This window comes from Aotus nancymaae, unplaced genomic scaffold, assembly GCF_030222135.1.
Source record: "Aotus nancymaae isolate 86718 unplaced genomic scaffold, 86718_ANA_hifiasm-v0.15.2.pri h1tg000108l, whole genome shotgun sequence".
Lineage (NCBI taxonomy): Eukaryota > Metazoa > Chordata > Mammalia > Primates > Aotidae > Aotus > Aotus nancymaae.
Genome location: NW_026988523.1, coordinates 2,851,249 through 2,869,297, shown reverse-complemented (window position 1 = coordinate 2,869,297; position 18,049 = coordinate 2,851,249). Strand labels below are relative to the sequence as shown.

The window sequence follows — 18,049 nt, the reverse complement described above, 5'->3', positions numbered from 1 at the left end:
AATGTACGACTTTAAATTGGGGCTTATATCATAATCAAAGGAAATCTTTGTGTGAATACTGTTCCACATTGTTCAGTCTGGGGTGTCAGGAGTGATTCACTTTGCCCCTGTCTCCAGACCACCTCCCATGGAAGGGGGTGACCTCTTGCCTCTTGGCAACCACTATTTCTAAGCTGCCAACGTTACTCTCGCCTTATCAACATTCTAACTTCATGGGAAGGGCTGTGGTGAATTTCTGGAAAATGAATAGGAAGTTGTTTTTCTAAACAGCCTGACACTGAGGGGAGGCAGTGAGTCTATAAGAAGTCTGGGTTGGGCAGAAGGCAGAAAACCAGCAGAGTCACAGAGGAGATGGTGAGTTCACTTTTTGTCTGCATGGGAAGTGGTTGAAGTGAGTTGGAGTGGTTTGGGGCTAAGTCAGACAGGTAAAGGTTCACAAAGTAAGGAACAGCAATAGCCATGGAGTTTTATGTTGAATTGTCTATTAGATTTTGTGAGTGCTTTTGAACTTGCTGTCCACTTTGACCCTTCCTCGTGAGTTGGAGTTGCTATTTCCATTTTACAAATAAAGCATTGTGGCTTACAGAGGCTAAGTGTTTTATCCAGGGTGCACTGTTAGGCTACGTGATGTTGGGATCTGGGTCCTGTCCTCTGGCTCCACAGCTGCAGTTCCTCCTACTAGAATTTACAGGGGCTCTCTGAGTACCCCATTTTTCAAGATTGCACTTCTCTCTGGGATAAATGGAAGACTGGGCAAGTGCCCTGGGTCAAGCTTGTGATTGAACAGTTTCTCATCCCCATCCTTCCCAATTCTTTCTGTGAGCCTATGAATCTTCTGGGACTGATCTGGAATATCCACATAGTTTCCAGTTCTGCCTTAAATCTCAATCTTGTAAATGACTCAGTTTCTTCTTCTATAAAATGGATATAGTAATAATACTCTATAGTTTCATTGTGAGGATTGAATAAGATTTTGCTGAAAAGCATCCAGATCTGAGCCTAGCAAATAGTCAGTGATTAGTAAATGTTAGCCATTATTGTTACAAGAATAAGAAAATTCTTAGGAATAGTGGGGTTTAGGATTCAGGGAAGATCCAAGGATAGCTAGGCATTTTGAACTCAGCACCGTTATCCTAGATGAGATGCACATGGTTAGACTACTTCTAATTTTTCCCCAAACTTTTCAAGAGTATGGCATATAGTCCCAGGGTTCGAAATCCTGCAGTCTGTGGCTGTGGAGGAACCAGATAGGTCTCTGTTTTTGAGTACCTTTCTGCAGGACTCCAGAAAAAGTACTGCTTAGACCTGATTTGTCCTACTTTTTTGCTTTATTATAGCACACTTTTCAAAAACTTGTAATGTGGGTTTCTGCGTTGGGAAAAACAGGAACGAGAGGAAGGAGTTTGAGCCTGTCCTAAGTTTGAACCACAATGACATAAGGATATAGATTACTTTTGTCCTATCTTTTTGCATGTCATACTTCTGAACCAGTCAACTTAAATGAATGAGCAGTTCTTCCTCTCTCCCTTCTACTTTCCTTGGCATTCTCCTCTATTTCAAAGTTATAAACTTACTGGATCATAGAGTTCTTTGAGATTCTGACGAAAGTTACAATTTGTCTTTCCCAGATGACAGTGAAAACACCCACATAAACACCAACCTTTGGAGATAACCACAGGAGGTTCTCAGACCTCCATGTGGATCCCAGGGTAAGAACCCTTCTCTATGGCCTCCGGGTTTTATGTTTAGAAGCCCCTCCGTTGGCACCTTCAAACTAGGCTTAAGCTCCACAATGAAGTGCTAAGACTCCAGCCCTGGAATTGTTTTTAGTATTTCAAAGACAAGACCTCTTCCCTTTCCTCTGAGCACATTTGGCCCCAAAGATTCAGAAACCTCACACTACCTGTGTAAGTTCTGCTGCACTCCTGCCTGGGCAACAGAGCAAGACTCATCTCAAAAAAAAAAAAAGTTTTAGTGGGCTAAGGAGCAGCTCTGGATTTTCTTCCATTTATACCTTTTAACCATTTTAGCTCTGTGGCTTCCAGTCCTTTCTCTTCTTTTCATTACTTGTTTTTCAAAATGCAACTAAAATAGTTCAGACTCTCCTGGGGTGGCCACCAGCTCTTAGAATGTGCATCTTCAGAGATCTTTAAGTAGAAGCTTATTAATCAAATCCTCAAGAATCAAAATGACTTACTACATAAAAAGCTGTGCTTAGAAAAAACACTGGCCCTAACCCTCGAGAGCAGGCACGCAGTGGTTTTATAAATGGCATTCGTTATATTGTCTTCTAGGTGTCTAATCTCTCTGATTGAAAAGCAAATCAGAAACTTTATGAGGTCAAATACAGAGCAAATCCTTTCTATTTGTAGATATAACTAATCTCTGACCTAACAGACATTTTTAAAAAATTTAAGTATGGTGCTTTATTTTAAATGCTATTTCACTCAAAATAATGGCAATTAGTAGTCTAAATTAAGTATATGCTTTGATTCTAAGTGTTGATGTCCCGGGTCCCTTTCTGTCTACATTCATAATTTGCTCTTTGGCTTAGAGACAACCCCTTTTCTCACTGTATTTTCCTTCTCACCCTTAAGCTGAGCTACTAATATCTGTCCCACCCCATTACCACCACCACCATCCAGAAACATAAGGGAACTAATGTATGAGCCGTAATAGCTTGTAACACCTGGGCTTTGCTACCAGCAAGCTGTATAGTTCTGCATCCTCAACGACTCTCATATTTACCTCCTCCATTTGCATTCCCATTGATGCCAGACCAAACCAGTTCCTCTTTAACTCCCACTGGGACCATTGAAATAACCTCTTTTGCAGTTCGATCTCCCAGATTCTAATTTAAAAAAAATCACACCACTTTCATACCAAAATCTCTCAGCATTTTGGGAGCCAACTAAGGAGGAAGGAGAACCACTTGAGCCCAGGAGGCGGAGGTTTCAGTGAACCGAGATCATGCTACTGCACTTCAGCCTCGGTGACAGAGCAAGACCCTGTCTCCCAGCCCCACGCAAAAATCATACCACCATTAAGTGCATGTGTTCATGGTGCTTCTCTGTTTAGAACCCTGCATTAGATCCCTTCTGCCAAATGGTATTTGTGACCCACAAGATCTGGTCTCAAACTACCTTTTCAATTAACCTCTAGGACTTCCCAATCTTCAACAGGCTGGAGTGCAGTAATGCCATCTTAACTTACTGCAACCTCTGTTTAAGCAATTCTCCTGTCTCAGCCTCCTGAGTAGCTGGGATTACAGGCATGCACCATCACGCCTGACTAATTTTTGTATTTTTAGTGGAGATGGTGTTTCGCCATTTTGGCCAGGCTGGTCTTGAACTCCTGACCTCAAGTGATCTGCCTGCCTTGGCCTCACAAAGTGCTGGGATTACAGGCGTGAGCCACCACACTCCACCTCCGTTGGCTTATTATTGCACTTAGAATAAAACCTCATCCCTTGTTTTGGATCCCAAAGCCCGATGTGATCAGTCGCTACCCCCATCTCATATTTTTCTCTCCATTGCTCATTCCATTCTGGCCACACTAATGTTTTCAAGTTCTTTGAACATACTGCACTTTGCTTCCACTTTAAGGACTTTGAAATAGCTTTTTCTTCTTCCTTTAATGCTCTTCTTCCTGCTTCTCACTGGCTGGTTTCTTGTGGCCATTCTTCCCTCCACTTAAGCATTATCTCATTAAAGAGGTCTTCCCTGACTTTCCCGACCAACACAGTGGCACAGTCATTCTATTACATAACTTTCATTCCCTACCTAGCACTTACAGCTATATTCTATTCATATTTTTCACGTTTATTTGTTTAGTACTGTTGTGTAGTTATTAGTGTTTGTTTTATTGTCATCTCTACCAATAGGATGTGCATTTTATGAGGACTAGAATTGTGTTCGTTTTCACCATTTTATTTATTTGTTCACTTAGGTATTATCACTACTGTAAAAATAATGTACTCAGTTATAATTATCATGTATTTTCCCCCAATTTCCCTATTTAGCATATTTTTATCTTACTTTCAGTTACTCCTCTGCCATTATTCATTCATCCATTTATCCATAGAACGTTTATTAAACATTGAGTATGTGCCCATCTATGACTGGAGATTTAGACCTAAGTAAGTCATAGTCCTCGACCTTGAGAAGCTTCTGTCAATAGCTTCCTCCAGCTGTATGCTCACATGTTTGCTGTGCATTTAAGTTGTGGACCTCCCACTCAAGAGAATATTCAGAAATGGAGATGCTGATTAGAGGACATTGGAAACAGATGACCATAAGGAAGCCCAGTAAAGCAGAAGAATGAAAAGATAATAGGGTCATGGAGGTGGGAACCTAGAGAAACCCTTACCTCTGCAAGCAAAGGCAGAGGATTGAGGTAGATTCAGAGGAAGACTCAGAAAGTTTCTCAAACATTAGAGCATAAGAACAACAGCAGAGCTAAGGGAAGCATTTTAGGCAAAAAGAAGTAGTCAGTGGTATTTATTGCTACAGAAAGGTCAAGGAAGATAAGGGTGGAAAGTCTTCATTTGGTTTGGTAATAAGGATGTCAGCAAAGAAGTTTGCAGCAACACTTTGATAGGGTGTGGGGCAGTGGGCTGGAGAGTAAAAGGGAGGCAAGGAGGTTAAGAAAGTTTAGCTATAGAGGAAGGAGAGAAATCAGGCAGATGTGGGCAGGAGGACAAAGGGTCAAGGGAAGGACATGGATTCTGCCTTTCTAACAGCACAAAGCTGTGGTCTACAATGTAGGCAAGGAGAACAGGATCCCCTTGCTGTGGCACTATTCTTGCTAACTTTGTAAGCCACCTGGGACATGGCAAGCCATGTGACACCTACTAGCCTCTGGTACCTCCTTCTGTGAAAAGTTAGGTCAAGGCAATACATTTGCTCCTTCCACTTTCTCTCTGATTCTCTCTTCACCCTGCAATCATTATAATCATTATTAGTTTTTTTGTTTGTTTTTTAATTTTTTTGAGAAAGAGTCTTACTCTGTCACCAAGGCTGGAGTGTAGTGGCGCAATCTCGGCTCGCTGCAACTCCGCCCCCTGGGTTCAAGCAATTCTCCTGCCTCAGCCTCCCAAGTAGCTGGGACTACAGACACCACCATACCTGGCTGATTTTTGTATTTTAAGTAGAGACAAGGTTTTACCACATTGGCCAGGTTGGTCTCGAACTCCTGACCTCAAATAATCTGCCCACCTCGGCCTCCCAAAGCTCTGTGTACCCAGCCTACTGCTTTAAAAAGTAAAATTAAAGATAATCATGGTGCTTAATGAAGGCTTACACAGGCACAGGATGTTATTCTAATAACCTAGTCTCGGACTCCTTCCTAGCAACTTCCAGTTGAACCAGGCTTCCAGAGAAAATTAAAGACCAGCAGAGCGTGTGCATGCTTCTAGAGAGCAATAAATTTCCTCTTGTTTTAGCACTTAACTTGCTTAGTAACACAGGACAGAGTCCTTAACTCTTTAGCTTCCTACGTCCAGCAGCATCTTGAAGAGTGTACTGCAGAGTAGGAGCAGGTGTGAGGCTTGCCCACCCCAAGCAGGTTTCAGAGGAAAATTGCTACTCGAAGATTTTTAAAGCATCATCCATTCTACATACCTCCACACAAAATTCTTACAGTTAACACAGAGATTTGAACTTGGGCTCCATTAAACACGGACAGACTTGGTAGGTCGTGAACCATCCGAGATTATCTAAGATACTACAAGTATGCATTTGTTTTGAAGAAGTCTGACCATGGCTTTTATCAGATTTTCAAAATTCATAAGCCCTGGAAGAATAAGAATTACTGGGTTAACCCTATGCACATTCAGGTGAGCGAGCTTGGGCAAATCATTTATACTCATTGAGTCTCAGTGCTGGGGAGTGGTGGCTGCCCCGTCTTAGGCATTCATGGTCTGAAAGACCGACTGCAGAGCACCAGATAAATGCTGAGTTGGCTTGGAAGTGACCTTTACGGTCTCCTACCGCTCTTTTTTTTTTTTTTTTGAGACGGAGTTTCGCTCTTGTTACCCAGGCTGGAGTGCAATGGCGCGATCTCGGCTCACCGCAACCTCCGCCTCCTGGGTTCAAGCAATTCTCCTGCCTCAGCCTCCCGAGTAGCTGGGATTACAGGCACGCGCCACCGTGCCCAGCTAATTTTTTGTATTTTTAGTAGAGACGGGGTTTCACCATGTTGACCAGGATGGTCTGGATCTCTTGACCTCGTGATCCACCCGCCTCGGCCTCCCGAAGTGCTGGGATTACAGGCGTGAACCACTGCGCCCGGCCCTCCTACCGCTCTTAAATAACCTGTAAGAGGTGACTCTTGGTATTTGGTGATTAAAAGAAACAGAAAAGTATGTCAGCTTAAAGCAGGGATGCACGTTGACTTGCATTTTCGTTAGACGTTATATGCCTTCGTCAGAAGCACTGTACCAGTCCTCTAAAGCCTTAAAGTGTTTGAAACCAGTTATCTCGCCCTCTCTCACTTTCTCTGTTTTGTCTTGTGTGGTAGAGTTGGCGAGGAAATTCTCCTTAAAAGAAATCTTGTTTAAAAGTTTAAACAAACAAACAGGTTAAAATGGAAAACATCTCTTTTTGGAAATTTTGTTTAAACCAAATCTTATTTAAAAGTTTAAACAAACAAGTCAAAATGGGAAACAGTGGGTAGAGCTGACCACTGTGATGGGAGGCCAGAGCCTCGTACTCACTCCCCCACACACCCTTGTGAGCTGGGCCCAAAGCCAGAGAAACCCCTAGAGATACTCTGTGCAGGGAGAAAACCACTTCCACAGGAAAAGCACCATTACATTTAAAATCGTTGCACTCCTCCTCCAATCTGCCTGCGTGGAAATAGAGCACAAGTTCAAGGGCAAGCATTGGGGTTCCCTTTATGACGGCTACATAGTTGTGCTCTTCAGCAGCGATATTTTTGTTCCTATAACTCCAAAAATATCCTGGAACACTACGTTACCTCTTACATCTTTTGAAATGGAAAGCTAAAATTTTTTTATCCTAAATTTTAAAAGCAAAAAAGATTGGATTTTCTAATGTATTACAAAAATTAGGCTTTAAAAATAAAATTGTTACATAATTTCTGAACGTTTTTCCAAGGGAATAAAGTCCTAGCCTCATCTGCAATCCTCATCACTTAAAAGACCACAAGCAAGCTCTTAATAACAATACATTTTATATTATTCACTTTCTCTCCTTTAATACTTATTTCTACCCTGCTTCTATAGTATTTTGACCTAAGACAATACATTTTAAGCTTAAAGTATTTTCTTGCAAAATAATAATGTAATATAAAATTTTAACTTTCTAAAACCATAAGTCTCTATATGTTAAAATGTTTCTCTCTCTGATTGAGTCAGCCTGACAACTACTTTTAGTACACACTTAAATAAACTAAGGTAAATATACTATGAGCCTTGAGAAGTAACTTAAGCCTTTATATTTAAATTGCTATTGAAAAATCATCTCTAAGATAGGAGGAGCTTTCTCCCTATTTGTTCAAGTATCCATGAATGAATATTATCTATCAACAGAATTAGACATGATCAGCATCAATATTATTCTACATTTCATTTTGAAGGATTTAACCATGGACAAACTTCATTCATAAGTAGATTGAATTAGAAGTTTTATTACAGCAATGTCTCAATTCCTTGAAGTCCTTCCAAGTTATATGCCCCAAATTATATAGTGATTTACTATCAAAATGTAGTCAAAGCTGGCAATCGAGTGCTCCCTCAAAGCTGATGAAAGGAAATAAGTGGAAATCACCAGATTTGAAAAAGGATTTCTTGCAATATCATCTAAAGCATTCAATTCTTATACCTATACCAATATTTTGAATCATCCCTGTCATATGAATGTATTTATATCCAAGGGCAAAACCCCAGAATAAATAAGAGATTAGTGAAACGTATAATTTTTTTCTTGTAAAGTGGGAGAAAGGTGTATTTTAGGCAGATTGCTTTTAGGAAAGTATATATGTGGAAGTTGAGAATCTGAATATAGATTTAATTAACACTCTCTTTGCTTGTGAATCCCTTGGGAAGCCAGCCTTATCCTGGGTTGAAGATTTTTGCTTCAGCATTTAGAACAGCACATTTTGAAATGTGGTAGTAAGGACAGCTTGTGACACAACACAATTCAGAGAAAGTAGCGGCACTAAGTTCGCACTAAGGGATTATCTATCACTCTACTTCCTGTGCAAATAAACAGCACCATAAATCATAACATTATGATACTCTCAGTGTTCAATCATAGGTCCTGAAGAGATCAACAGCTTATAAAAACACAAAATATGCCTACTTATCATAGCCAATATTCAGAAGCTCCTAGATGAAAAGTTCCAGGCTTATAAGATGACTCCACTCTCTGGGACACATCAACTGGTTTGCGCTCAGTTCTCCCTGGTATCTGGTCAGGCTGTAGTCAATAGTGCATGAACACATGCACACACACACTCCATACCATCCCTTGCACCCTACATCATCCATCACTGGGATGTGACATATGAACACACACACAACCCCACACCATCCCATGCACCCTACATCATCCGTCACTGGGGCATCACAAACACACACACACACACACACACACACACACACACACACACCCCTCCATACCATCCCATGAACTCTACATCATCCATCACTGGGGCATGACAAAAGAACACACACACAACTCCACACTGTCCCATGCACCCTACATTGTCCATCACCAGGATATGACACATGAACATACACAACCCCACACTGTCCCATGCACCCTACATCATCCATCAGTGGGGTATGACACACACACACACACACAACTCCACACCATCCCATGCACCCTACATCACCCATCACTGGGTCATCACACACACACACACACACACACACACACACGTCTCTCCACACCATCCCATGCACCCTACATCGTCCATCACCAGGATGTGACACATGAACATACACAACCCCACACTGTCCCATGCACCCTACATCATGCATCACTGGGGTGTGACACACAAACCCACACACAACTCCGCACCATCCCATGCACCCTACATCATCCATCCTGGGGCATGACATACAAACACACACATAACTCCACACCAGATTGCCACATTTTGGTCTGTGGCAATCTGCGATTTCTATACAGGAGAGGTTTTCGGTAGCAGTCTGGCTAGAATAGTGACAAAGCTACAAATCCATAGCAAATGCACTGCTTTTATGTTGGTGGTAATGTTGGAGTGGCTTTGGAGGGGAACCAATGTAGCAGCTAGGCTTGGTGATGTCGCATGCTCTATCATCCACAACAGCAATGCAGCACGGATTTAGAAGCCTGGAGGTTAATGAATGTAAGAAGAAAAAAAAAGGCAAAGTGGAAAGAGCTCTTATTTCAAAGTCAGACTCTGCTACTGTTATTCTGAATATGTTAATTAGATGCTCCAAGCTTCAGTATTTTCATGTACAACATGAAGAAGCTGGACAAGATGAGCATCACTAGAACTTAGTCATCCTAAAACATTTTTTTTTTTTTGAGACAGAGTCTCACACTGTTGCCCAGGCTGGAGTGCAGTGGTGCCATCTCCGTTCACTGCAACCTCTGCCTCTTAGGTTCAAGCTATTCTTTTGCCTCAGCCTGTCAGGTAGCTGGGACTACAGGCATGCGCCACCACAGCTGGATAATTATTTTTATTTTTATTTTTAGTAGAGATAGGGCTTCATTATGTTGGCCAGGCTAGTCTCGAACTCCTGACCTCGTGATCTGCCTGCTTCAGCCTCCCAAAGTGCTGGGATTAGAGGTGTGAGCCACAGCACCTGGCCCCAAAAACATTTTTAAAATGTTCGTAGATTTGATGAAATCCCAACAGAAGAGGGTTCATGAGAAACAATAGTTACTATAGATCCAAGGGGAATAAGTTTAATGCATATATCAAGAAATATTAAATATATACACACATATGTATATTAAACATTGAACAGTATCGTAGACGTAGGTAGAAATGAAAAAGCAAGAAGATAAAACATAGATCAAGAATACAAAATAGATAGTATAGCATAACACAATTAGTTGATGCTCCGCACCTCCAAGTATAGGTTAGACAATATTTATGTGGGTCAGGAAGTTGTCATGTGACTTCCTATTATTCTTGGGTGTGACATACCACTTCTTAAAAAGATATTGTTTTATAATAATAATGACAGCCGTATTAACGTGTTTAGCTTTCTTCCATACACATTAAAATGTATCTTCAAATAGAAATATTGGTGGTGCAAAGTACTCAACAAATATTTGTTGAATGAATGAAGAAATGAACTCTGTCACCAGCCTTGCTACAGTGTTCATCCAGGGTAGAACTTAGAAGCAGGGCAATGCGAAGCAAGAAGGAAGCAGAGGGCTTGACCCACCCATCCGGTGAAAATTGGCACAGTTGTACTTCGACCAAATGATTATTAACTAGAATTATTTTTGGCCACGTTGGTGGCATATGGATACTAAAAGAAAGTGTTCTCTTCTTGTTTCAGGCCAGCTGCCAAAAAGCCATCTTGTACCAGAGATCCCTGAGAGTGGTCTTTGGAATTGCCCAGCTCCTTTGCTTCAGTGCCCTGATCTCTGGTAAACTTTATGCTAACTTTTCACTTAGCCCGAAGTAATTAGGGTACAGCCCAGAGCTATGTGCAAGAACCTATGTAGCCAGTTGGTTTGAGGCATGGGAAAACTGTCCAAGTCCGGATTACTGGAAGAAAATGTACCTGACACCGTAATATTGATAGAAAGTGCATAGGAAAGAACTTAAAATGATATATCTGGGACCAATTTATCCACTAGGCACAGTAGACACAGACCCACAAAATTTTTAGGGATCCACAAACATGTTTGAATTTCTTTTATAATTATTTTCTTTGAAGTCAAAAAAAAGTTTTAATATATAGTGATGTATTCATCTTCTTACCAGTGCAGCTGCAAAATAGAATTTTGAGTATGTTAGCATAGAGGAAAAAGCCTACATAGGCAAAGTTGCCTAAAGTCTATGAAAGTCATAATGCAGCCCTGGCTATATCAGAATAAAGTCTTTAAGGCAAAACAATGCCCTGGAAATGTCGGCAAGGGAGGTACAAGTGTGACTAATCCTCATGCAGGCAGCAGAGGAGAGAGTTGAGTAGAAACAAGCCTTTAAATAAACAGGAAAGAAGCCCATTTCCAGGCCTGATTGCTGCTTTGTACACCTCTTCACGTGGGAACTGGCCTCTCCTGCCCCGGCTGAACTCCCACAGGCTATGATAGCAGTCACTAGTACCTTCACACTGTTGAAGGACACATTCTTTATTTCATTTGGTATCGCAAACGCTTGTAGAGAAGGGCTGTTCTGAGCCCTATCTTAATACGTGAGTATGCAGACATGGAGAAAGTAGAGGTTAATGGAAGAGAAATAGCCAAGAGAAATGGAATGAGTATAAGATCGCAGATCAGGATATCTGATTGCCCACCTTGGCTCTGTCACAAACCTGCTGTGTTTCTCTCATTCAACAAGCATTAATTGAAGGCCTATTAAGTGCAAAACTCTAGGCTCTGTGCTAAAGATCCAAAGTTAAAAAGAAAACACCATCAGAGATTTGCAACCTGGCAGATGTAGACTGTATCAAAGAAACAGACGTTACCATACGTGACAGTGAGGGCAATGCAGACAGGGATGAGGTGCTGCCTGGAGGAAGGAACACCGGGTCCACCTGGGAAAGCCATGGAGAATAGGGGGAGTAGAGTTTACCAGACATAAGAGGAGAGGACAGCCAGGACAGTGGGAAGAGCATGTGCAAATTCAAGGACGTAGGAATTCTGTTTTGAAATGTGGTGGGCGATGAGGCTGAACCAACTGGTAGGCTCCAGATCATAAAGCATATTATTTTCCATGTGACGAGGTGGAGCCTGCCCTTAAGACATTTTATATGTCATTTAATCTGAGCTTGGGCAAATGACTTAATATGTCTCCTTCTTTCATTTAAAAAAAAAAAAAAAGAGGAATTAATTAGATGACTTCCAGGGTACCTCCCAACTCTGATATCTTATGATTCCAAATCTTTAACATCAAGGATACTTAGAAGATGATATTTTCCTGTGACTTCATGTACACTTTTAACTGAAAGGTGGAAACCACCCCTTTTTCCTTCAAACAGCTACATTAGATATAAACCAGTCGAGTTTTGGGTATTCGTCTGCTGGTCAGAAACTCATCTGACTATGCAGAAGCATACTTGGGATCACCTCCTTTTGGTAAGGGTTGCTAACCCGGCACTCCCTCTCCTTTACTCTAGAACTAACAAACCAGAAGGAAGTGGCAGCGTGGACTTATCATTACAGCACAAAAGCATACTCATGGAATATTTCCCGTAAATATTGCCAGAATCGCTACACAGACTTAGTGGCCATCCAGAATCAAAATGAAATTGCTTACCTCAATGAGGTCCTACCATACTACAGCTCCTATTACTGGATCGGGATCCGAAAGATTAATAAGACATGGACCTGGGTGGGAACCAAAAAGGCTCTCACTGACGAGGCTGAGAACTGGGCTGTTAATGAGCCTAACAACAAAAGGAACAACGAGGACTGCGTGGAGATCTACATCAAGAGTCCATCAGCCCCCGGCAAGTGGAATGATGAGCATTGCTTGAAGAAAAAGCGCGCATTGTGTTATACAGGTAGGGCCTTCTCTGCTTTGAAACGTTTCTGTTTAAAAAGAAAACGCCTTCTCTGGTTGGCTAATGTAGCCACCGAGTCAACACCAAGGTACAAATGCAGGACCTGAAATCAAGGGGTAAACTGTTAGTCAGTCAGCATTATGGAGCACCTTGAAGAATGTAAGATCAGAATTAGAGAAAACTGGCTACTTAAAACTAGAGGGAAATTTTAATATCATCCAGCTCACCTGTCTCATCTTACAACTGATGAAAAGGACACTCACGAGCCTTCAGTTTCTCAAGGCCGTGGAGCAGGACAGAAGCAAAGTGAGGACCAGAAACCAGTCTCCCAAATTTTAGGTCTAGAGCTTTTGTTCAGCCCCGTGCTTTGTATAACAGAGAGTATAAACTGGAAGAAAATTTAGCCCTGCCCCTAGGTGACACAGCTGCGACTAACACCTACTGAATGTCAGTATGCTCTAGGCATTGTGTTTTAGTTTATTTAGCTCACGTGCCAGTTGTTCATTTAATATTAGTCACCGTTAGTCCTCAGGACAACTCCATCAATCAGGTTTTTCTATTACTCTTATCTTGCTGCTGAGGGAAAGGCTCAGAGCTATTAAGTAATCTGCCCAAGGTTCTAAGCTAGTTGATGGTGGAACAGTTTCAAATTCGTGTTGATTCCAGAGTTTTTTAGACATATAAACTACCACATTCTTTGCTCCACATTTTTATGAGACAATTTGAGACTATAACTAAGGATTGTAAATGCTTTAGTTTCTCTTTTTCTTTTTTTTTTCTCTTTTTTTTTTCTTCTTTTTTTTCTTTCTTTTTTTTTTTTTTTTCCTCTTAATGCTTTAGTTTCTCTTCAACAACAATGTATCTTTAGATCCACTGAACTTTGGTGGGAGAGTAGTGGTGGGGGGTGGGCAGGAAATGGAAAGAAGTAATTGAAGGTGAAATACTTTGAGTGTATTTTAATTCTCAACTTTCCCAGTTCCAGAGTAAGCAGACATTCACGAAAGCTTGGTCTTCCTCTAGTCATGAGCCTAGTGTCAGAGCTGATTCCTTCTTTCTGGTGTTGCTTCCCTGTCTAGAGGGGCCCGTCCTGTCCTTCATAGCACATGAACGCTGTGCCTAAGGATGGCATGGACTGCCCTGAGCAGGAAGGTTCTACGTACTCCGAAGCTTCTTTGATCAATCATCTGCCACACATATTCTGAATTCTTTAGATTTTAAACACCTCTCCCTCAGAAGCAGCCCTCAACAGTACATGGATGGTACAGAATACATAGCATAAAGCAAGCCTTCTACATTTCCCCTCTTCTCCCCAAGCCTCCTAGCTGGGGAAAACATATCGATGCATGCATTGTCATGTAATCAGATCTATTTTATAAATAATGCATTGATAAATAAATAAATAACCATATATTCCTGGACCAGGATGGACAGTATCAGGATATTAGCTTATCCTACTGCTCTCGCAGTCAGCTGTCTACCCTTTCTGGGCTATGCCTCCCTAGAATTATCTCTCATCAGATTACCTTGACTGCCACTAGTTGTTTCGATATGCCACTACTTCCCCTTCTCAGCCAACCTTCAAGACACATTTCTGCAAGACAGTCTTCCTCAATAATCTTACCAAAAAAATTGCAAGATAGAGAAGAGATTGAAAATTATTGTCATAAATGATGCCCCTCCTCTAACCCACAATAATGGTAGACATCACTAAGTAATACAACTTCACCTGAACACAGATGGGTTTTATCTCCACCGATGTAGTATTCTAGGCAGCCACTACCATTGACTGTCATTTTGCCATCTAAGATGTAAAGGATATAGAGATGAGAAATAGATATGTATACTATAATAAGAAATTAAGTTTGATTGTTGAATAATTCTCCACGTTTCAGGATTTATTAGACCTCAGAGCAGGATATCAAAAAAGATTTATTCATTGAGTCATCGTGAATGAACCTTCTTCTCCTTGGAGATCCAAAGGAACTGACAAATTGCTAACCTGTCTATTCAGGAAACCCTGAAATGGGATAGAATGAAGAACGTTGTCTCTTTTTTCCCTGGAGTTCTAAGATCCCAAGGAAGCTGTAATTGGGGAAACAGTTGTATTCTCCAAGGACATAGTGTTGCTACCATAAGGCATTAAGGCATTGGTGGGGTAAGGTCAGGGAGCAGAGTGAATAGGACATGGACCAAAGCTGTATCTATGTAGCTGCTATTGCCTCCTGCATCTTCTCTTTATGTGAACCCTTCCCAGTGTCTCTGCGCAGCTTCACCAAATTCACTGGCTGCCACAGGAACTTCTTCCTACGGAAGCTTGCACAGTTTATAGAATTTCAGTATATCAGAATTGAGAGGAAACATTGGGGTCATCTCGCACGGCATATTTACACGACATATGGATATCCTTGTGTGATATACTTCCAAGTGAGCCAGCACGTGGACAGGGCTTAAGGCAGAGGAAATAACCACCAGAAAACAGTCCAACCACAGACCTTGCCCCCAACGGTGACCTCATTAATAAAAACATTCTCAGTGCTTTCAAAGTGTCAATTCTAATACTAATTCTTGCCAAGCGCATATACCCTCCAATACTTTCTTGCAGGAAGGACACCCTGGCCCTTCTCTATGTTATCACCAAAGTGGCACTGTCTTGGTGAGAAGGACATAGCAGGTCAGCCACGGTCGGCATTATCTTGGTCTGGTGTATTTAGACTCATGAAACAACATCACCTCATAAAATTGTTCGTCCCTTTACCACGAGTAGGTCTTAAACATCTCATTTGTTTCCTCTGCTTCTCCACTGTGTGATTCTGACCATAGATTTGAAGCCAATGAAAGGTGAAAAGGTTTGGTCCCTAACACCGGACAAGCTGAGCTCAGAGAGTTAACTTGCCTAAGGTTACTTCTCATTTGACCACAGTCAAATTTGCTGCAAGTAGGCAGCAGAGCCAGGATTCAGATGACACCTGTGTGACCCCATGCCCCATGTCTGGTTCCTAACCTCCACGTTGTAATGTGTGACATTGGAGCTTCCATAATAAAATAATGCTTGGTTTGAAAACCACAACCTATTTTATACCACATAGGGTTTCTCTGCCCACACATCTGTCGGTGGCTCCATTTGTCCCTCTGTGTCCACACACAGCAGTACCCTCCTTAGGGAGCACTAAATGCAGTAGGAAATGGGAGCCATGTAATACTCCAGCTGGCCCCTACAACGCTTTTCACGGGGAACAGGGTGGCTTTCTAGAAGACACTGTGGTTCTCTGTTTGTCTGGCTAGCTCGGTCCTACCTGAGAGGGGATGAGTCTGTGGTCCAATGAGAATTCAGCCTTTCTTCACACCTGTGAATGTCCGTGACTCTGATCCGCCATATCTACGCAGCTTCCTGCCGGGACATGTCCTGCAGCAAACAGGGAGAGTGCCTCGAGACCATCGGGAACTACACCTGCTCCTGTTACCCTGGATTCTATGGGCCAGAATGCGAATATGGTGAGGCTTCTAGTTTGCTGATATTATTTTGGTTTTATGCTAGAGATGATGCCAAGAAGTAAATAAATCATGTTGAAGGCTCTCCAGTGAGAAGAGGATAGCACCCCCCGCCCATCATCTGTCCCCTCCCAGTGTCCCTAGACACATACTCCACATTAAAACATTTTATTCTTGGTAGAAAACGTTGACTCATACATTTCAAAAAAGAAAAGGGAAAGGAAGAGGAAAAGGAAGCGAAACCAACAGAACACTTTCATGCTAATTTTACTTGTTTGAAAGAAAAACTTGTGAAAGAATGACTATTTCCCAAGATGCTGCCAATACAAAGAGACCAAATAGAGATGGATAGCTTGGGTTAGATGTTTAGAAAATTAGAGTTCAGAGGGTTACAAAGATAGTTACAGCTTTCAGCAAACCTGACATTGCTGTTAATTTTACACTGAAAATAAAAATCACTATTTTGTCTCCTGCAGTGAGAGAGTGTGGAGAACCTGAGCTCCCTCAACACGTGCTCATGAACTGCAGCCACCCTCTGGGAAACTTCTCTTTTAACTCACAGTGCAGCTTCCACTGCACGGAAGGGTACCAAGTGAACGGGCCCAGCAAGCTGGAATGCTTGGCTACTGGAACATGGACAAATAAGCCCCCCCAGTGTTTAGGTATGTAGACCTTATTCTTTTCATCCTCACTGACAACTAGAATTTTCAGGGAGAAGAGGATGGAATGAGCTTTCTCTATTTAAAAATGGGAGAAATAATGGCCATTACGTTAGATGGAAAATTCTGGTTTTCCCCGTTAACTGTCAACCAGAGTAATGCTAATCTCGATTTTCATGGGATTGTTTTATGGGTACAGTGACTTAGTTTAATTGTTGATTCGCAGGCAAAAACCTTACAAAGGGACCCCCTTTTCCTTCGTTAATTATAAAGTAAACAGAGTACAATGATGAGGACTTAGAGGTTAAGTATTATGAATTTGATCATTTTACCTAACTTCTCTAAATGAAAAACGAGGGTGTTTGGATCTTTCCAAACAGCTATTGAAAATACCATTTAACCATTCTAGTGCATCACCCTGCCTGCCACTTTGGGAAGGTGTAACTGCTGTAGCATTTGAAGGCTTCCAAGGTGCTGGACAAAAGTTGTCCAAGGACTCACACTATTATTCTGTGGTTGCTTTTAGCTGTCCAGTGTCCACCCCTGAAGATTCCTGAACGAGGAAACATGACCTGCCTTCATTCTGCAAAAGAATTCCAGCATCAGTCTAGCTGCAGCTTTGGCTGTGAAGAGGGATTTGCATTAGTTGGAGCAGAAGTGGTGCAATGCACAGCCTCGGGGGTATGGACAGCCCCACCCCCGGTGTGTAAAGGTGAGTTTCAGGCAGTTGAGATAAATAATATCCATTGCATCCAGTCCTTACTTAGCACATAGAGGAAACTGACCAGCTTATGGAGAAGCTGGCCTGCATTGCCAAAATTTAATTCTCTTTCTACCCGCCATTTAGCTAGATTGGGTATATCTGAGATAAGAAAAGAAAAAAATTCCTTTCTTTCACAAAACTCACAACCGACAGGCAGTTTCAGAATGGCCTCATTCATAATTTCCACATAAGATCAGAAAGGGTAGCCTCTACATCTATAAGTGGACACTAGAAGACGGATTGGGACAGGTTTATAGAAGTATAGGGAAGAGAGGACATTAAGAATACAGCTTGGAGGAATCTTTGTTTCTAACAGACTCAGGGCACCCTGGGAACTGGTAACCCAAGTCTGGACAAACATCATTAGGGTCTCTTGACCTTTACGTCTCGCTAGCTTCACCTCCATTTCAGAGGTGCTTCCCCTATTGCTCTCCA

General features: G+C 41.8%; 1 protein-coding gene across 3 annotated transcripts in view; it reads left to right on the top strand.

Moving 5' to 3' along the window:
- The first annotated feature begins 301 nt into the window (after nt 1-301).
- The window catches only part of SELP (selectin P), a 44,619-nt gene continuing 26,871 nt past the window's right edge, over nt 302-18,049 (top strand). For 2 of the 3 annotated variants that reach the window (XM_012444716.2, XM_064370377.1), the window contains exons 1-6: nt 303-354; nt 10,532-10,622; nt 12,317-12,703; nt 16,088-16,195; nt 16,669-16,854; nt 17,378-17,563. In XM_012444716.2, coding sequence (XP_012300139.2) covers nt 352-354; nt 10,532-10,622; nt 12,317-12,703; nt 16,088-16,195; nt 16,669-16,854; nt 17,378-17,563 — 961 coding nt within the window. In that variant the 5' untranslated portion in view covers nt 303-351. Of the gene's footprint in view, nt 355-10,531; nt 10,623-12,316; nt 12,704-16,087; nt 16,196-16,668; nt 16,855-17,377; nt 17,564-18,049 lie in introns of all 3 variants that reach the window. The other variant, XM_012444715.2, reaches the window with a different exon arrangement.